This window comes from Zalophus californianus, chromosome 1 (assembly GCF_009762305.2).
Source record: "Zalophus californianus isolate mZalCal1 chromosome 1, mZalCal1.pri.v2, whole genome shotgun sequence".
NCBI lineage: Eukaryota > Metazoa > Chordata > Mammalia > Carnivora > Otariidae > Zalophus > Zalophus californianus.
Window position 1 is genome coordinate 137,375,512 of NC_045595.1, and position 20,986 is coordinate 137,396,497.

Consider the following 20,986-nt stretch of genomic DNA (forward strand, 5'->3'; position numbering starts at 1 on the left):
CTGCTTGGACATTTAAGCAGTTTCCAACACTACTTCTTCTTACACTTCATCGTTCTTTTGATGACTTCCTGGGAGGCCGGGTAGAATTATAGGCCCCTCTGATTTGGGGTTTGTGGTGGCTTTCCACTTGAGGTGCCCTTCTCTCAGTTAGAGCACCTGCATCCTGTCCAGGTCTGGTTTACCGTGGCCCGGCCTTCATTTTTCATATCTACTCAGGACCTCGACCACCCCTTGTTTGTCTTCCTATAGCACTAACTAGCCTTGTAACTCTGGCAAAGTCTGGCACTAGAACACAGACTCTTTCGTCATCCCTTACTGTTTTGAATGAAGGTTGTCTGGTACAGTGGGAAGAGATCAGACAGGCCTTGATTTGTATCCTAGCTCTGTCCCTTCCTCGCTGTGTGATCCTGGGCTTGTTAGGTAACTTCTTAGAGCTTCCTTTTCATGCCCTGTTCGGAGCTGGGGAATATTGTGAGGGATAAATGGGAAGACATAGACTTTGAATGTTGTGTGAGTTTAACAAAGCAACTAAGTCTAGACTCTAGAGTTACCAGTATCTACACACACAAACACACACGTGGGGTATATTAGTTTCCTATGCCTGCCATAACAAAATACAAAATACCACAGATGGGGTGGCTTATACAACAGAGATTTATTTTCTCACAATTCTGGAGGCCAGAGGTACAAGATCAAGGTGCCATCAAGGTTGGTTTCTGATAAGGGCTCTCTTCCTGGCCTGTGGATGGCCACCTTCTCTCTGCATCTTCACATGGCCTTTCCGTGTGAAAGATGGAAAAGAGAGAGAGATCTTTGGTGTCTCTTCCTTTTCTTATAAAGATAGCAATCTTATCATATTAGGTACCCATCCTTGTGACCTCATTTAACCTTAATTATCTCACTGAAGGCCCTATCTCCAATATAATCACATAGGGGGTTAGGGTTTCAACATAGGAATTTTGGTAGGGGGGAAGGGGGGCACAGTTCAGCCCATAACTGAGAGGGAAAAAAAGATTTGGGAAGAAAAAAGACCAACATATTCATACAGGCGATATCTGACAAATGCAATGATTGATGGTTGTTTTCTTATTCTTATACATATATATATATATATATATATATATACAGATGTGTATATTCTTGTCTTTTCTTTCTGCTGTGAGCATTTCTTGCTTTGTGACTGGAGAGATGACTTTATAAACAGGTTTATATAACAGCACCACCCCATCTCCCTGGTGTAGCCTTTTCCTGGCAGGGGTTCCTTGTGGCTCAGGTGCCGTGGCAATGACCGACTTTCCTCATCACGAGGCTCCTGGGATCTGCCCTGATCTCAGCGAAGACTCTGCACGAGGTTAAGTACAGGGGCATTTGAGAAGACCTTGATCTCTCCCCAGTGCCTTGTGCTAAAGTTGGGGAAAATGGCAGATGGAGATGCTGTCCAGGCATGGCTGGCCGCGCAAGCTGGGCCTTTCAGGGCGGTTCTGTCCTATAAATGAGGCACATTAGCCTGGAGAGGGCAAGCAACCCTCCTAAGACCACAGAGCGAGTCAGACGCAGAGCACTGCCACACTTCCCCAAGCAGTTTTGAGGCTCTCTTGTGTTTGAGGAAATCTTTACATCTCACGTAAGGGCCACCAGAATGAGTCTGGAAAGTTCAGAGCCGTGTCCATTTAAGCTCAAGGGGTGCTTGCTAGCTTCTCCCCTGTCCCCGCACAGGTCCCAGCTGTGGTCACTTTCTCTTCCACCTCGGGATAAACTAGCCCTTGCCTTCACCTCTTCTCAGTTTCATGCTTTGTCATTTGCTTCATCAAGTAGCTCGAGTGAACAGCCACTTCCCCACCATGTATGGTGAGAACCGAGGGTGACCCAGGCCCCACTAGGGTGCTCACTCAAATGCCTTGGTGGTTTTGGAATACAGCCCTGGGGGGGTAACAAAGAACACTGGGGAGGAGCCAACCTCTAGACTCTGGTTCTGGCTCTGTCTCAAGCTCACTCGGAAGCCTGGGATAAGTCTCTCTTCTCTGTGGACCTCAGTTTACGCATCTGAAAATGACAGACTTGGGTCCAGCCCCTCGAGGATCTTCCAGCCATGACTTGCTATGACTCAGACAAGAAGCAACATTCTCATGACATGTCTGTCTCCCTCATCAACCGCTTTCTTTGGCATCTCCTCCCGAGACCCACGGCTGACCCACCCTGCCCACTTTGTGGGAGGCAGTGCACGACGTAGGTCAGAGGTGCGGACTCTGGAGTCAGACAGAAGGGGGCTCCAGTTCAGACCCCCTGCTTACTAGCCGTATGGCTTGGGTGAGTTTCTTAGCATCTCTGAGTTCATTGCCTTATTTATAAGATGAGCATATTCATAATTCCCCCCTGGAGCGGTTGCAAAGATGAGCTGAGATAATGTATGAACGTACCTGGCTTGGAATAAACATCATCAGATGGCATCTGGTACTATCATTGTTGTTCTCCGTTGTCAGAAAGGAGAAGACTTTTGAGCAGCTCTCTTGGGATTTCTGAGGCCTGTGAAACCACAGATGCTGGGAAAGTCTTAGCAGAGCTCGCTGCCACTGGCCTCCTTCTTCTATACTAAGCAGATGACTGGAGAGGAGCAGGAGATGTTTTAAAAATTCCAGTTATCTCTAATTCTCTCAAGTGCACAAACATCGCTCGGCATCGGTACTCTGTGGAGAAAGAAGCATGGCTCAAGAAAAAACTCAGGCTCTCAATATACCAGCTGCTCTGAGGGGCATGGAGTGGAGTAGGAATAGGGAACAAAGTTGTAGAATTCTGTCTCGGAAGGGTGCGCACCGCTCCCTGGGCCTCCCTGTCCCCAGCTCCATCGTGTCTGTCCTGCAAAGCCCCATCTGCCGGGATGCCCACTCTTTCTTTGGACTGCAGCACTGAATGCCTCTGCCGGGGGTTCCAGTGCTGCCCACGGACAGAGGATCGCACTTAACGTCCGAGGACGCTCCTCGATCCTGTGGCCCCTCAGCTGTGGGCCTTCAGGCCAGTTGTCTCAACCTTGAACTTCACATCCCCACCTCACCCCCACAGGCACATGCCAGTTGCTTTTCTTTCCACATTCTCATTTTAGGAAATGGCCCGAGGTCTAGGAGTCACCTTTAACCCCCTTTGCTTCCCTCTCAACACCCAGTGAGTCTGCAGGTCTACAGCTGACAGTGGGAGCCCCTGAGCTTCGTTCCTTCTCCATCATTTCTTAGGCTGCAACGGCAGCTTCTTCCTGGCCTCCCTTTCTCTCAAACTCGAGAGATTCCAGAACTCTGGTCAGTTTATATCCTTCTCACTTAAAAGCGGTCACCGGCCCCATAACCTACTGAAAAAACTCTAAGCTCCCTGGCATGGCCCCTGCCTACATTTTTCTAACACCTTCTAGCTCTCCCTCTGTATCCTAGCTGCACTGGACAACCTGCAATTCCCAGACAAGCTCCTCATGGTACTAAGTAGAATTAGGTTCGGCTGTTAGTGACAGCAACACTCTGCCCACCCCTCAACACAAGGTTAACAAGATAAAAATGTATTTCTATCTCATGTAAAAGAAGTCCAAGGGTGGACATTCCAGAGCTGCTATGGTGTTCCAGTGTGTCAGGAACCCGGGGCTCCTACTACTTTGTGCATTTGCCGTTCAATCATGTGACTTCAACTTCATGGTCCAAGATGACGGCTCCAGCTCCACCCATCACATCCACTTTCAGCCAGCAGGAGGGAGGAATGAACAAGGAAAGGCATGACTCTGCCTCTAAGGACACTTCCTGGAAGTCACACTTGCTCACACACCCTTGGCCAGAATTTTATCACGTGGCCAGACTTAGCTGTAAGAGAGGCTGGGAAATTTTTATTTCAGGGAATCTTTATTTTAGATGGCCATGTGTTGAGGTAAACAGAAAGGTTTACCTCACTCATCTCATGGCCGTATTCACGCTGGCACCCTGTGACTCCCTGGGGACTCCTTAGCACCCGGTACAACCAAATGATCCCCAGCCATGGTGGGCCCACCGCTAATAGTTCATGTCTCAAAGATATCCTGAGAAAGTGGGATTGTATTGTTCAGGCTTCCAGGGCCTTCCTGCCTTTGGGGGAGGCGTGAGGGGGTGGGGTAGCTCAGAGGCTCGTGGCAAGTTGCTGTTCTCTGGGATGTACCTAGTTGTTCTTGAGATATAACAGTGATACTGATATTACGTCTCCACCTCGTGATGGTGAGGGGTCGAGGCGGGGAGCGATTATTGTGATTCTTGCTTTTATTTTCAAGCAGTTCTTGATTTCGTTTCTGCCATTTATTTCTCTCAGTTTCCCCCTGGGCAACATGTGCTTTTTAAGGTGAACATCTGACAGCTCATCTCATGGATCACTGAAATGAAGCACCTCGGGTGGTACTTGCCACCTGTCAGTTATTACTCCATGAAGAACGTTTACATGTCAACATCCGGGTGACAGTTTGTCTGTTTCTTCCTGCAGCTGGTCACCACTGAAGGGCGCTTCCTCAAAGACAGTCTGTACAACGAGGGAATCCTAATTGTGTGGGACCCATCTGTTTACCATTCAGATATCCCAAAGGTAAGTGGGTGTCCACGGGAAATAGGGAACGAGTCTTCTGTTTGCCTATGGACGTTCCCGAGTTCCTGGGTTTTGAACGTCATGGCCGACCTGGGCCACCCGTGAGGACTGGCTCTTTCTGTTTGAGGGAACACACTTCATCCAGACTAGCAGCGCAGAAGTATTCCTGTCTGATACCAGTGCCCTCTGTGCTCTGCCCCGCAGGGCCATGTTTTTCTCTCCTAATGATGGTATGGGGCAGGAGTAACAGTGGCTGGATTTCTCACCGCCTGGGGTGGGGTTGTGTCCATCTCATACAATTATTTCTGAGGCAGATCAGCAGGAATAGACAGTGCCACTCATTCCTAGGACAGAATCATCATGCTTGACCTACTTCCGGTTTCCAGAATTCTTCCCATTTCACTCATAACAACATAGGGAAGTAGGTAGAGGCATGGCCCTTGCCCTTTACAGGTGAGGAGACTAGAATGCGGAGAGGGGAAGTCGCCTGTCCCAGAACTTGGTCTGCCAAGCGGAGGGCTCTCTTTCAGGAAGGGGACGGGAGTCTCAGGCCTGCTTGCTTCAAGGCCTCTCCGGAATGGCGCTCTTGCTGTTTGTCATGCATGTCAGCCGGCCTCTCCCTGATGGGGCTGCAGTGCCTCAGGAGCACGGCGTCAGGGCCGAAGGATGGAGCGCACCGCCCTGGGGATGCTGGCTTCTGAAGTCAGACCCACCAAGAGCTGACAGGCTCTGGTGATCGCTGGCACCCTCGCCACCTCCGCCTCCACGGTTTTAGAACAGCTCACTTAGAACTCAAGCGTGCCTGGGGCAGGACAGGGGCTCCCAGCCCATAGATGTGGCAAGCTGTGCCCCAGGTCTCAGCCCTTTAAAAATGGGAGGTGGGATTAGATGGTGCCAAGGGCCCCTTTGAGCTCTGATAGCATTCCCAGAGTCCATGATCCTGAAGTCTGAAGCTGTACCAGGGTCACCAAGCTCAAAATTCCCTGTGAGCATAGGCCACATGCTGGGTCCCCTCTGCTAGTAAGTGAGAGCAGTGACATGGAGAAGTCTGGAACCTGCTCTGAGGAAGGGGCTCCGAGGCACGTCCCTTTCCTTGAGAAGACCGTTTCCTTCTCTTTCAGTGGTACCAGAGCCCCGACTACAGTTTCTTCGAGAACTATAAGAGCTACCGAAAGCTGCATCCCGACCAGCCCTTTTACATCCTCAAGCCCCAGATGCCTTGGGAGCTGTGGGACATCATTCAGGAAGTCTCCCCAGAGGAGATTCAGCCCAACCCCCCATCCTCTGGGATGCTTGGTGAGTCCGTATCTAGGGAAAGACCTCTAGTGTTTGTTTCTAGAAGAGATTAGAGAATGGGCTTTCGTTCATTCTTTCATTCCTTTGTTCACCAAACAATTGCCAGGTTTTGGCTGTATTTCTACGCTGTGCCAAGTTCTAGCTAAGATCCAGAGATCAATAAGATAGACTCCTTCTCCTTTAGGGTGTTTGGTGGGGGAGTTCAGTCAGGTGTCCGAAGCCAGGAGGGCGCAGCCACCCGGTTGTGCCAGGAAAGAGCACCCCTTCTGGGGTGCTGTCAGAGAGCTCAGTGGAGGAGTGGCATTGGGCCAGGCCTGGGTGAGGGGCAGATTTGGCTTGGGGAGGGGGCAGGAAAACAGGAAGAGCAGGGCTGGGATTTGGAAGATGAGGCAAGGGAGGCACTTTCCTCAGGTGCACCATTTAAGGGGACACCAAAAACTTCAGTAACAAGCTAAATAATATTAATACAATATCTTTTAAAAACCACAATTAATGCAAGATTTTATCCTGAATGAAGTATCAAAATTTTAAGTAAAGATAGGATCAGTGATAATGTTATGCTGAGCCATACTGGCATCTGAGGACAAAGCAAGAATCAATAATACTTTATTCAGAATTTCAAAAATCTGTTGAACCCAGTGAGTACCCTAGTCCTGGCCCTGAGAGAAGAATGAGTGGCAAAGCTTTCCTGGGTTTGAGGGTCATGAATGGAGCTGAGGGAGCAGGTGTAGTTGGGCTGGGGCCTGAGTCCAGAGGGTCCTGAATGCTGGCTTCGGACTTTCTTCTTGAACACATGGAAGGGAAGCTCCCTCCTCCTGGGATGCAAACTCCCTCAGGATGGGGACTGAGTTTATTGCATTCTTCTTCTTCTTCTTTCTTTTTAAATTTTATATATTTTTTCAAATTTTTATTTAAATTCTAGTTAGTTAATATATGGTATAATATTGGTGTCAGGAGTAGAATTTGATGATTCATCACTTACATACAGCACCCAGGGCTCATCACATCAAGTGCCCTCCTTAATGCCCATCCCTCATCTAGCCCATCCCCCACCCACCTCCCCTCCTGCAACCCTCGGTTCTCTATTGTAAAGAGTCTCTTAGTGCAATCTTCTGGGTGCGGCACAGGATAGCCCTGTGGTAACTGCCCCCTGAGTGCATGAACAAGTGAGTGTTTACTGTCAGGGGCACTCCGTAGAGAAAGGGATGGGGGCCATCTCAGTAGCAAGTCTTCGTACCTTTTCCTTCAGCTTTTGTATGTGTGCATTTGGGGCTCTTCCCGGAGCCCTTTGGAGCAGGAATAGTTGGAAAAACATCCTGGGGAGCACTTTCCCACCGCCCTATTGTCCCGTTCCCACCAGCCCTCCCCTCGCCCATCCCTCATGGCCATGGCCCCTGCCGGGCCCCACACCAGTGCCACCAGGAGGTTTACTTGGGACCTCTCCCATAGGAAGTGCTCCCTCCTGAAATTTCTAGAAGCCACTTCTGTCGAGCCTTCACCAGTTGAGTTGCAGAGGTGCGTTGTCTCCCCCACTGGACCAGGGGTAGCCAGAGAGGGCTCTTCCCATATCCAATTTCTCTGGAACAAAGTTGCTGCTAGCAGTTTACAGTTTCAGCTCTTAGTGAGGACTGCTTCATCCTCAACTTTCCCTATATTTATGGTTGTCAGAAGGGGTCTGAGAACCATGATCTGATTGTATCCTAGCAACAGCCTGGGTGGTAGGAGGAGTGGGTGGATCACCCCTTGGGGCAGATGGAGAACCTGAGGCCCAGAGAGGGACATATCCTGCTTGAGGTGCTTGAGCCAGGTGGGGACAGGTGTGGGTATCGCAGGAGTCTCCTGCCTCTTGTTGGGGGTTGTTGACACACTGCCCCTGTGTCTCCAGCACAGAGTTCTGTGCCGCCTCCCTGAGAACACCAACCTGGTCTCACTGCCTCTGCTCCGTCTCCTGCCAGAACTAGCAGAGCCCATCAACACAGAGCAGGCAGGCTCCTCCCGCTGACCGCCCTCCTCCCGGCTGAGGGAAGGACAGTCTCCCTGCCCACACTGTTTCTCCTAAGCACTGTAAGAAACAACAACTACCAGTCAGCGCCATCTGCAAGGCTCCTGCAGGATATAAAAGTGCTAGAAAGTACTATGTACATGTGATGGTACTATCTCCTGAGTCATCTTGTCCTCTCTCTTCATTTAGCTTATTCACACTGATGAACCCAGTGACCGATGGATGGAGCCCTTCAGTCCTCTAGTGTTTAGGGAGAAGCTGCCATGCATCAGCCCCTGACCTAGGTGCTGGGGGTTCACAGATGCACAGGGCTCAGCAGCCTCACACCCCGAGGAACAGCCTGCTGGACTGGCTTACTGGCCAGGCTCAGATTGGGAATCACGGTAATAAATAGAAACTCCAGATAGACCTCTCCCCAGATTTGGGTTCCTGAGCTGCTGGACTCACGAGGGCAGAACTCCAGGGTGCGGGGGTAGGTTGTCCGGAGAACTTACCTCTGCTCTCCTCTTCAGGTATCATCATCATGATGACGCTATGTGACCAAGTGGATATTTACGAGTTCCTCCCATCCAAGCGCAAGACCGACGTGTGCTACTACTACCAGAAGTTCTTTGACAGTGCCTGCACAATGGGCGCCTACCACCCACTCCTCTTTGAGAAGAATCTGGTGAAGCACCTCAACCAAGGCACAGACGAGGACATTTACCTGCTGGGAAAAGCTACACTGCCTGGCTTCCGGAGAATTCGCTGCTGAACATGGGCTCCCTGGTCAGGTCCCCTAGCCCTTCTCCACCAAGTCTGGGCAGATCACGTTCCTGAACAATCCAGCCTGCACGGTGGGCCTTCTGTCAAGAAAAGCCTCAGGCTGCAGGAGTCCCAACAGCAAGCAGCCAGGTCCAGCCAGGTCCAGCCTACCCCGTAGTTGCAGAGGTGTGCGAGCCCAAAGCCTCCCGCCACACACACATACACACACACCTAGCATTCTTTCCACATCACCTTTCCCACCAGGGCTGCCAAAGCTGGGCTGTTTTCCCCATCAGAATGATGTTATTCTCACAAACCAGTACTCTCTATTGCTCGAAATCTGCACCTAGACACTGATTTCATGTATGAAAGAAATTCTCCCAAATTATGATTGTGCCCGCATATAGGGTGGCTCTGGGGAGCCAGTAAGTGGTGTGGGGCGTAGGAAACATGCTTGATTCCTCCAGAACAAAGTTGGTCCCAAGGTCCATGCCCCTGAGAGACGTGGCATTCCAATCACTCTAGCTGGTTTGGCGGGTCCTTAGCCTGGGTGCTTATGCGCAAAGGGTCTTGATGAACCCACATCCTCTCCATATGGAGAAGAGAGCCACAAAAGGGCACGGTCTCCATCCTCTGGTTGCTCACAGTTCAGTGGGAGAGAGATGGAAGATTCAGTGCACTCAGTTCACAGCCAGCGGGGGGGGTGGGGGTGGGGGTTGGTGGAGAGGCTGAGTTGCCGTGCTGTGGGCTTGCATGCTCGGAGGGGCCACGCATTTGCTGTATCTGTGGGTTGGAGAGGGCTTCGCTGAGCTGCGCTGTGGAGATTTTAGAGGATTGGAGAAACATGTCAAGCAGACGTTTGAGTCATCTGAATTGTGTTTTCCTTTCTGCCTTTATTGCCCATATTTATTTTCTAAGGTCTGCCTGAACTTCGAGGCTCATTATTTTCTAAGGAAACCACTTCCCCTGTCTGAGCACAGCCCCGTGGCAGACACCTGGCAAGCCAGATGCCAAAAACCAGATTTGTCCGTGCTCGGCCTGGCCGGACCCTTGGCTGCAGCTGGGTTCGCACACCTTGTCCACTGCTTCCCTGTTAATGCCCGCCCCACCCCCTCCTAGCTGCCATTCTTGTTTTCCCCTTTAAAGCAGTAGATTTTTTCCCTCTTTCAAATTACTTTTAAGCATTTTGTACTTTAAAAGTATCCTGATCCGATGATTTCTTTCACCTTCATGGGCCTTTTGCGGAATGTCTCTCAGGGAGTGGGGATGTGGTTCCCTAGAATTTAAAGTTGCTCTCAGAAGTCAGAACCTTAGAGATCATAACTGATTCTCACAAGGTTTCTCAGACGGCCATGGCCTCCACCCCTCCAGCAAGGGTGCAATATCAGAGTCTCCAGACAGAGGCCCTCCCCCTGTGGTGTACAAACATGCTTCCTGGGTAGTTTTGCTACCCCCCCTTCTCCAGTGGAGAACCACACTGGACTGGTCTGGGCCCTGGTGAGGAGAAGATAAAGGATTCACTCAAGGTCACAAAATAATGCTGTAGAGCCAGGGCTCCTAGGTCCATGTGCTCAAGGGCCTCTTAAGCTTGAGCTCTAGACCAGTCGTCTGGGAGCTGGAGTGCTCATGTGCTGCCAAACCCTTGGCTTATATAGGCAGTAGCAGGAGCCCCGGGGAGGGCTGATGTTCCCGTATATACTAGTCATGCCCCCATGAGCAAATTTTCCTGAGACTCTGTTTCCACATCTGTAAAATGGGGGTGATAATCCTACCTCACAGGGCTGTTGTAAGGGTTACATGAAACACCTGTCCTGGTTCTGTACTTGGCCCATAGCAGGTGCTCAGTACATGGTGGTTTCCTTCCTCCCTCTCTCTCCTTCCTCCCCTCCCTCGCTCCCTGCCTTCCTCCCTTTACTAAGGACCTGTTCCACGCTCACACCTGGGCAGGATCTTGCCTTGAGGGAGGCCAGAGACGGGGTCCTGTCATCAGGGAATTAACTATGCTACTGGGAGACAACAACTACCCTGCCTGGAACATCCAGGAAATCATCCGAGGCAATGGAGAGTGCAGGTGCAAAAGTGTCCCCCCCCAACCCCGCGCCCACTCCTTGCAGCTCTGGCCTTTCTGCTTGGGAATGGGCCAAGCACTTGGGTTGCTTCCTGCTGTGTGGAGGGAATCTTTTCCACTGATCTGGGCCTATGAATTCCCAGCTTGCTTTAGGTTCTGATTTGACACACTCATTGCAATCTTTGAATCACACACATTGAGAGGAAGGCGGCATTCCACCAGCAGGAGATAGGCGTTGGTGTGGACACTGAAACTACACTGGGTAGTTGCTAGCTTTTAATTGTTATTATTAATATAAGGGATCAGATTAATTTAAGTGTGATTCTGGGTCTACAGAACTTTAATTCTGTGTTCTCTCTATATGGAAACTAGTAAAATGCAAATAAGACAGGGATATTATTGTTGGTCTGGTGAGAGGTTTCATATTTGCAACAGATAATATAAAAATGGTGATTGAGTGCTGCAGGAAAGTCCCCGTCCCAAGGGGGCTGTGTCTTTGTCAGTAGCCATCTCTTCATCCCATATCATGAGATCCCCCAATCCTTCAGTCACATAAGCTATCCACCTTGGTTTGGAGACCTCGATCTCAGAAGTGTCTGAAACATGCCTAATCGAATTCTGAATTACCCAAAGATGATGTAAAATTTTAAAATAAATGTGTTTTTAAAAAGCTGCTCCCTCTCTTCTTACTTGCTAAGGGAATGACTGTTCCCTTCTCAACTTTTATCTCCAAGGAAGACACAACTGGAATCCCAAAGCCACTAATCCTCCCCTGCTACCTGCTAGCTTCTCCGCAGTACTCCAGGAAGAAGAATGGTCACTTATGTGGCAGGTAGCATCTTTGAGATATTGACCGATTGGTTTTTCTTCCTTTTGCTCTTGCTTAGATTCAAATGACTAAGTTGTTTGTCCAACACCTCAGGGAAGGGATGCAGTAGGGCAGAAAGCGAACGGAAGGAAGGTCTTTTTACCTTGGTTTCCAAAAGCCTAAAAACCCTTAAGGGAATGATATCCCAAGGGAACAGCCAAAATATTTGGATAAAAATCCCGAGAAGCAGGAATAGGAGAGAAAGGAGAATTCCTTTTCTCTGTGAGCTGTGTGCCTCCCATTATGACTTAAATATGTCCCCCTACACCACACTACACTACACTGTAGTCTATTTAAGTGTGCAATAGCATTGTGTCTACAAAAACCATGCATATACCTTAATCAAAAAATATCTTCCTGCTAAAAAATGCTATCTGTCATCAGCTTTCAGTGAGTCATAAGTGGAGGGTCTTGCCTGGATGTTTCTGGCTGCTGACTGGTCAGGGTGGTGGTGGCTGAAGGTTGGGGTGGCTGCACAATTTCTTAAAATAAGACAACGATGTGGGGCACTTGCGCGGCTCAGTCGGTTAAGTATCTGACTCTTGATTTCGGCTCTAGTCATGATCTCAGGGTTGTGGGATCGAGCCCCACATCAGGCTCTGCACTCATGCTCAGCACAGAGTCTACTTAAGATTCTCTCCCTCTCCCTCCCCCCCTCCCTTCCTCAAGAAAGAAAAAGAAAAAAAAAAAAAAAGCCATGAAGTTTGCCACATCTATTGACTCTTCCTTTCAGGAACAGTTTCTCTGTAGCATGCAATCTTGTTTGATACATTTTACCCACAGCAGAACTTCTTTCAAATTTGGAGTCAATCCTCTGTAAAGCTGCCGCCGCTTTATTGACTAAGTTGATGTAATATTCTAAAGGCTTTGTTGTCATTTCTACAATTTTCACTGCCTTTTCACCAGGAGTGGATTCCGTCTCAAGCAACCACTTTCTTTGCTCCTCCATGAGAAGCAACTCCTCATCCATTCAGGTTTTATCATGAAATTGCAGGATTTCAAATATAATCATGAAAAACTTTGAAATGTGGCGAGAATTACTAAAATGTGACCCAGAGACAGGAAGTGAGCAAATGCTGTTGGGAAAAGTGCCAAGAGACTTGCTTGACGCAGGGTTGCCACAAACCTTCACTTCTTTAAAAATGCAGCATCCACAAAGTGCAATAAAGTGAAGCACAGCAAAACGAGGAATGCTTGTATTTCCTTCCGACGCCAGCACCCAGTGCTTTAGTGCTGTCAGCCCCTGGAACTCAGATGGAATGCCCTGTCAGCGGACATTGGATTTTGTCTGGATCCCAGGGGAGAGGCAACCCAGAATAGAAGTGACGGAAAAATAGATTTCAGCCAGTTTGGGAACTGAGATTTGTGTTGGCCACATTTACAGTGGCCCTAAATCTCTGTAAGGTCCTCTCAGCTGGTGAGCGAGGTGGGCTGCACCCCTCTATCTGCGTCTGGAGGGGAACTTCTGCAGCCTCCTCACGCTGCCTTTCCTTGACTTCCGGCTCTAGTTAATCCGCTACTTTTTTGTTTATGTTGGGCATGAGGGAGAAAGAATGGGGCCCTGGCTCCTCCTTAGCTCACCAGCCACTTGCGAGAGCCAGGCCACAAAGGGAAAGGCCATTCGAGTGAGAGATTCGTCTGCCACCCCCACATATACCTCACCAGTAGCTCTCCTCACTGAGCAAAGCCCAACTCTTAGGCCCTTTGTTCTTACAGAAGACTTCGCACCCTGACAATGTGCTGAGCCCACACCCACACCGGTACTGGTTCTGGAGCCGGGAGCAGGCAGGGGGAGGGGTGCACCTGGACTCCCCGACTGCCGCCCCCACCTACTCCTAGCTTCTGGCCTCTGGTGTGGCCCTGGTTTCCTCTTGCCTTGTGAGCCTCAGGGCAGCCTTTCCGGACGAGCGGTGATGTGACAGGGAGTGCCTTATTGCCCCAGGGTCACTTTCCACTTTTCCAGCCCAGAACATTCATCCCTGTGGGCTGGGATAATGACATCAGTGGCAGGAAAGAGGAAAAGGCCTTATCGGTGCCCACAAAATCCCACCATCCGATGCATTTATGCCACCAGCCAGTCCTTTTCAGGATTGACCGGACAACAAGTTTCTAATGGGAAGAGGACTTCTGTTCAGTCCAGTGAGTCCACAGGGCGCACCTCCACTGAGTGGTACTGGGAGACAGTGACAAAAGAACCACAGAGCCTGGGAGAACGGGCCTGCCCCGCCTATGTGCAGTGCCATGCTCAGGAGAGAGCAGTGAGGCCACCATCCGGAGTGCTAAACCTAGGTGGTACACTTCTGTGGTTGGGCATGCATTTATAACTGCATAGGGGAAAGATGCCATGCAAATGCAAATAAGAAGAAATGGGATCGTACACAGAAAGGAACAATAACGAAGTTATAGAAAAAGATTGATTTTGACACAGATTTGGGTAATCTTAATGGGTGACACTCTTGAGGGACGGGCAGGATCCCCCCTTTTTTCTGTAAGCGCTTTTTCTGATTATAATAGTAGTACATATTCACTGTCAAAAGCATGTAGGGGAAAAGGTCAGCTGCATCCTATCATCCAAAAATAACCCCCGCTAGCAGTTCCCAATTCTATTTATAAAATACAGTATAAACATATATATCCACACACATACACACACACAAAATATGCATACATATAAGATCACATCCTGCTTTTTTTAAATTTAAAAATACATCATAAAAGTGTCTCCAGAACAGTAAGGATCTCTTTGTAATTATGCTTTGTAATGGGCGCATGATATTCTACCGTAAAAATGTGTTGTAATTTATACAATTTTCCTTAGAATTGGACATGCAGTTTCTTTACACTTGTTCCCCCCCCCCAAATAACTGCACATATAAGCATATGTCATCATCTCTGACTACCTTCAGAGGTGGGCAATAGGTAGGATAAGTAGTCTTCTCTCAGAAATTGTGGCTAGAAGACTCTCAGAATCATCTTAGAGGAACTTCTGGAATAGTCTTAGAAAATCAGAAAAGACAGCCCAGGGAATAAACCAAAGGCAGCACTATTAGATTGCTAGAAACTTTGTGACTTTTTCTGGTTTATTGTTTTGTTATTCCTTTCTGTTTCTCCATAGAAATTAGTAAAAACCTAGAAAACGAAGATGTGTTATTAGTTATATTAGCTATCTAACAAATGGCTCAAAGGTTAGCAACTTAAAACAACAGTAAACATTTATTCACACGGTGCCCATGAGTCGGGAATTGGGGAGTAGCTTAGCTAGTTGCTTCTGGCTTGGGGTCTCTCACAGATTGCAGTTAAGATGGCAGCCAGGGCTACAGCCATCTGAGGGCTTAACTGGGGGCTCACCGGTCTCCTTCCAAGACGGTTCTCTTACACGGCTCTGACGTCAGGGGTGGTGCCACTGGCTGGGCTCTGCGGTCTCACCCTGGCAGGGTGGTGTCACTGATTGGACTCTGTGGTGGGGCAGCACTACAGGCCAGACTCCATGATCTCTCCTGGTTGGTTGTGCTATCAGGCTGTGCCCCCTGATAGGATGGTTCTGCTGGCTCTCCTCTGCATTCAGGCGGACTCTGGACAGGGCCCCAGACTGTGCTTTGTGATCAGTCAGGGCTGTAGACTAGAACCTGTGACCTGGCAGGCTGCAGCTGTGCTCCACCGATCCGGTAGAGGGATGCACGTGTGGCGTGGGGGGAGCAAGAAGGATCTGGAAGCAGTGAATTTATTGTGCATGTGGCAGAGTTAGGATCAATCAGGCAGACTGTCATAGCCAGGCTTCAAAATGACCCCCAATGACCCTCACCTCCTTGTATTCATGTCCTTAGGAAATCCCTTCCCACACTGAAGAGTGCTGATCTGTGTTACCCGTAGGATACTGAGGAAATGACTGTATTACTTCTGAGGTTAGGTCACAAAGACATGGTGGCTTCCACCTTGCGCTCATTTGGATCACTTGCTCTAGGACAAGCCAACCATCACGTCAGAAGGACACTCCAGCAGTCCTGTGGAGAAGTCCTGAGAATGGAGGCCTCTTGTCAACAGCCAACAGAGACTTGCCAGCCATGTGAAAGCAAGGTTGCTGGCCGGGTTCTGTAGTTGGGAGGGGCCTCCAGCTACATCCTGCCGCTGGTAGGGCAAGAGACTGTGCTCTGTGGTCAGCCAGAGCTGCTGCCTGGGTTCCTTCATCAGGCTGAGCTGCCCGATATCACTCTGTGATCCAGTCTATTCACCATCTGGGCTTCCTGCCTGTGTAAGGCTGCAGGTTGTGTTCAGCAATCAGGCAGGGCCAGAGGCTGGAGTCTGCTGCTGGCTGGGACTGTAAGTCTGGGCTCCATGGCTTGGCAGGACCACAGGCTGGGCTCTGAGCCTGCTCAGGGTCACTGTTCAGGCTCCCTGGTTATGCAGGGTCAGAGGCTATGCTTAATAGCTGGACAGGGTGGCTGGCTTGGCTCCCTGCCCAATCAGATTTGGAGGATGAGCTCTATAGTTGCCCCAGTTCTTCAGCAAGGCTTCCTGGATAGGTGAGACTGGAGGCTGTGCTCAGCAGCTGAGTGGGGCAGCAAATCTGTTTCCCCACCCACCCCGGCAGAACAGAACAGGCTCCACAGTCAGTATGGCCTCGAATGGGGACTCAAATCAGGCAGAACAGTCAACTGAGCTCCCTGGCCAAACAGGGCCACCAACCTGGTTCTGAAGATAGATGGGCAGAGCCACTGGCTAGGATCTCTGTTTGAGTGCTGCTGCAAGCAGAAATGAGATCCATCAAGACCTGAGCACTGGCGGTGGTAGGCTCCGTCCCCTTCTTCACCTCTATCTGATACCTGGTGATTGAGCTCTGCAGATTTCCCCAGTGATCCCCTAGAGGTGGACTCCAAGTGGACCCCCTGGGAAGCATCCCATAATGCTGGGGGAGGTAGATGTCCACCTTGGGCTCTCGTTGCCCACTGCAGAAATCAGAGACCCAGTGGCACCCATTCAGTGTAGCATGGTACCAGCTGGGGGAGGGGTAATGATTTACAGTGAAGGGTAAGGCTCTTCTTACCTTCTTTTTAAAAGATTTTTTAAAAAAGATTTTACTTATTTGAGAGAGAGAGAGAGCATGAGCTGAAAGGAGAGAGAGGGAGAGAGAATCTGAAGCAGACTCTGCGCTGCCTGATGCAGCGCTTGATCCCATGACCGAGAGATCATGATCTCAGCCAAAAGCAAGAGTCAGACACACAACCGACTGAGCCACCTAAGCACCCCAACTCTTCTAACCCTTCTAATGTGGTGGTCCTTTTTGGTCTCTGTGGCCCCAGAGAGTGCCCCATTCTCATCCCTGGGTTCTGGGATTTTCACAATAGTGTCTTGTCTATGAATAGTTGCTACTTGGTCTTCTTGTGAGGGAGACTGAAATAAGGAATGACCTGTGCTGCCATCTAGATGACATCACCCCGTGTATCTATTCAAGTGCTTATCAGCTATTTGTATATCTTTTTGGAGAAATATCTATTCAGAACTTTTGCCCATTAAAAAAAATGGGTTAATCTGTCTTTTTATAATTGAGCTTTTTTAGAGTTCTTTATATAATTCTGGATACAAGTCCCTTGTTGGATATATGATTTGCCAATATTTCTCCCATTCTGTGGTCTATCTTTCACTTTCTTAACGGTATCATTTAAAGCACACAAATTTTTGATTTTTATAAAGCTTATTTTTCTTTTGTTTCTTGTGCTTTTGGTATCATATCTAATAAAACTGCCTAACCTAAGGTCATTAAGATTTATTTCCATTTTTTTTTTCTAAGAGCTTTATAGCTTTATTTCTCACATTTAGGTCGATGATCCATTTTAAATTAGTTCTGGGGTAGGTACAAGGCAAGGAGTCCAACTTCATTTTTTGGGGTATGTGGACATCCGGTTGCCCCAGTGCCTTTTGTTAAAAAGATCTGCTATACTCATGACCATCCTTTTGCTTATAAGGGTTTTTTTGGGGTCTCATTTGGTTTTAAGTGTGTTTCTTAAAACCAACACATTATTAGATTTTGTTTTCCAACTTAGAATGTTAGCTTTTTATTTTTTTTCTTTTTATTTTTTTAAGATTATATTTGAGAGAGAGAGAGAGAGAGAACAGGAGCAGGGGAAGGGGCAGAGGGAGAGGGAGAAGCAGACTCCCCACTAAGCGTGGAGCCTGATGCGGGGCTCAATCCCAGAACGCTGAGATCATGACCTGAGCCGAAGTCAGATGCTTAACCAATTGAGCAACCCGGGTGCCCCAGAATGTTAGCCTTTTAGTAGGGAGATTTTAATTTAATTTAAACTCATTTTAATGTACCATGATTGTTATCTTTAACTGTCACCTTCTTTCATTCTGTTTTTATACTTCCAACTATTTCTTTTGTTTTCTCTTTTTATTATATAGGTTTTTCCTTTTATCTTTTTTCAGAGCTTTATATAATATACATTTGATATAGTGTAGTACATATCCTATATTTCATTCTACTCAAAGTTTTGCAAAAGCACTTTAACCCATATTTCACTCCTTGTCAGAGCCAGAAATGAAACATCTTATATTTCTATATAAATAAGATAAGCTTGACAAACTTTTATTCTCTATTCCCTATCCTTAATCTTTGTTAACATTAGGATTTTAGCCCTACACCCCAACAATTGCACTACTAGGTATTTACCCCAAAGATACAAATGTAGGGCACCTGCACCTCAATGTTTATGGCAGCAATGTCCATAATAGCCAAACTATAGAAAGAGCCCAGATGTCCATTGACAGATGAATGGATAAAGAAGATGTGGTATAGGGGCACCGGGGTGGCTCAGTTGTTAAGTGTCTGCCTTCGGTTCGGGTTGTGATCCCAGGGTTCCGGGACTGAGCCCCACACTGGAGCTCCCTGCTTGGCAGGAAGCCTGCTTCTCCCTCTCCCACTCTCCCTGCTTGTGTTCCCTCTCTTGATATGTCTCTCTCTGTCAAATAAATAAATAACATCTTAAAAGAAAAGATGTGGTATATATACACAATAGAATATTACTCAGCCATCAAAAAAAAAATGAAATCTTACCATTTGCAATGATGTGGATGGAACTAGAGGGTATTATGCTAAGTGAAATAAGTCAATCAAGGGTGCCTGGGTGGCTCAGTTGGTTAAACGACTGCCTTCGGCTCAGGTCATGATCCTGGAGTCCCAGGATCGAGTCCCACATCGGGCTCCCTGTTCAGCAGGGAGTCTGCTTCTCCCTCTCACCCTCTTCCCTCTCATGCTCTCTATCTCTCATTCTCTCTTTCTCAAATAAATAAATAAAATCTTTAAAAAAAAAAAAGAAATAAGTCAATCAGAGAAGGACAATTATCATATGATTTCACTCACATATGGAATTTAAGAAACAAAACAGAGGATCATAGAGGAAGGGAGGGAAAAATAAAATAAGATGAAATCAGAGAGGGAGACAAACCATAAGAGACTCTTAACTATAGGAAACAAACTGAGGGTCGGTTGCTGGAGGTGAGGTGGGTGGGGGGATGGGGTAACTGGGTGATGGGCATTAAGGAGGGCATTTGATGTAATGAGCACTGGGTATTATATAAGACTGATGAATCACTGAACTCTACCTGTGAAACAAATAATACATTATATGTTAATTGATTGAATTTAAATAAAATTTTAAAAATTAGGATTTCAGATTCAGAATATTATTGTTTGGAGAATAATTTTTGATGACATCATTCAGTTTAAGAACCAGAGTTACAATGTATTTTAAGGAACATTTCTATTTTAAATTGATTAATTACTCAGCAAAAATTATTTTATACAGTAATATCCCCAATCTTGATGCTCTTTCTTTGCTCCATTTATCATTCTGTTGCAGTACATCTTCAAAAACTTGTTTCAAGGATACACAAGTCCTTACATATCTGAAAATGTCTTTCTGTTTTCATGAAAAACAAATTGCCTCAGTATAAAATTCTAGGAATAAAAATGTTTTTCTTTCTAAAACTGCACGGTAGAATCACATTCCTATCTAGTTGTAAGGTTCAAAAGTTAGTATAGAAGGCAAAAAGCACACACAATTAAAATTTCTCCTAAAAAATCCCTTAAAGCACCCTAATCCCATATCTGGACCCTTGAAAACTCCAAATCCCAAGATTACCTTCTATGTCTTTCTTCGCCTTTTAGTTCAAGTTCCCCTTTCCCTAAAGCAGTGAAGGCCCAACATCTGCCAGCCAAACATAATTTTGAAAGTGGACTCTTGCTGGGCTAACCATGAATTATTTTATACGGTCATACAAATTGCTCCCACAGGCCCAGGCCTGGGGGAGCAGTCTGTCTTTCTAGGCTTATCAGGCCTGGCTCAAGTTCAAGGGGTCACAACAGGAGGGGAAAGGGACACGGATTGTTCTATTGCTCTGTTATGGAATTAGAACGAGAGGACTGTGGTGCTGGTATGAGAAAACACTCTAAGTTCAGATTCCCTGCAATACCTATAGGAAATTGAAAACCCAGTGTGGCATGCACAGCAGTGAGTATGGTGGTAAGGAGAGGCAGCAAGAATGGCTGGTGCCTGGCACCAGTGTTCATAGAAGAAACAAGATGAGGAAAGTGATGGCTGCCACAAAGGTCCACTTCAGACCAACGCCTCACTGTCCTATTTGGGCCGAGATTTGAGGGAGCTGGAGCTTCAGTGAAAGGGCCAAGGTCAAGGCATGAAGCAAGGTTTGGGGAAACAAGAACAGCCTCTGATAGAGAGGTCCTTGTGGAGGGTGTGAGGTGCATACCTAGGTCAGCCGGGAAGGGGACCGGGGACAGCAAGATAGTGGGGGCTGCGCACTAGTGTGGTTATTTGGAGTCACTGAACTTTTTCAAGTCTTTAGCTACAGAAGAGACCCCCTCTTTCCAGACATGAGATCCGGTCTGTCTTTCTGTGGTGATGAGGTGTGGGACAACCTCTCTGCTCTGGGGCAGCCTACAGGTGGGCCTGCGCAGCTGAACCAACAGGGCCAGAACGGTAGCCTCAGGCCCTGGCATTGCCCAAAGCTCTCACTGTGCTGCCTCAGATGTTTATTTTTCCCTCTTCCCAAAGAAAGACTGAAGGAGCCTGAAAACAGGTGGGGAAAAGTTACATAAATTTCTTCACTGGGACACTCTGAAACCCACTTGCCAAAAGTCTATCGGAGCGTGACTGGATGAATGGAAAGGATCAATCTCAGGCACAGACATGAAAATGGCTGGAAGTCTTAAATTCTGCCGCTCATGTTGAGACAAAGGCTGTGAGCCCTTTTGAATCTCTGTGGAAGGAGATCAAGAGGGAAATATCCGCTAGGTCTTTACACGAATCCCTATTTCCCAAAGAGGAAACCTCCTGTTCCTGGAACGTACTGCGCAGGGAGAGTGTGTGGTCCCAGGAATTAAGTAATAAAGCAGTATTCAACCGAGAGTTCTAGATGA

At 47.8% G+C, this 20,986-nt stretch overlaps 1 protein-coding gene and 1 long non-coding RNA gene across 16 annotated transcripts in view; one reads left to right on the forward strand and one right to left on the reverse strand.

Moving 5' to 3' along the window:
• The window catches only part of ST6GAL1 (ST6 beta-galactoside alpha-2,6-sialyltransferase 1), a 159,462-nt gene extending 147,445 nt beyond the window's left edge, over nucleotides 1–12,017 (forward strand). For 13 of the 14 annotated variants that reach the window (XM_027582045.2, XM_027582048.2, XM_027582042.2 and 10 more), the window contains 3 exons: nucleotides 4,477–4,575; nucleotides 5,697–5,871; nucleotides 8,386–12,017. In XM_027582045.2, coding sequence (XP_027437846.1) covers nucleotides 4,477–4,575; nucleotides 5,697–5,871; nucleotides 8,386–8,627 — 516 coding nt within the window. In that variant the 3' untranslated portion in view covers nucleotides 8,628–12,017. The remainder of the gene's footprint in view (nucleotides 1–4,476; nucleotides 4,576–5,696; nucleotides 5,872–8,385) is intronic. The other variant, XM_027582054.2, reaches the window with a different exon arrangement.
• LOC113916142 overlaps nucleotides 724–20,986 on the reverse strand; it is a 59,306-nt gene continuing 39,043 nt past the window's right edge. For both annotated transcript variants that reach the window (XR_003517847.1, XR_003517848.1), the window contains exons 3-4: nucleotides 2,418–2,684; nucleotides 724–777 (exon numbers count right to left, since the gene is read on the reverse strand). This is a non-coding gene — a long non-coding RNA (uncharacterized LOC113916142). The remainder of the gene's footprint in view (nucleotides 778–2,417; nucleotides 2,685–20,986) is intronic.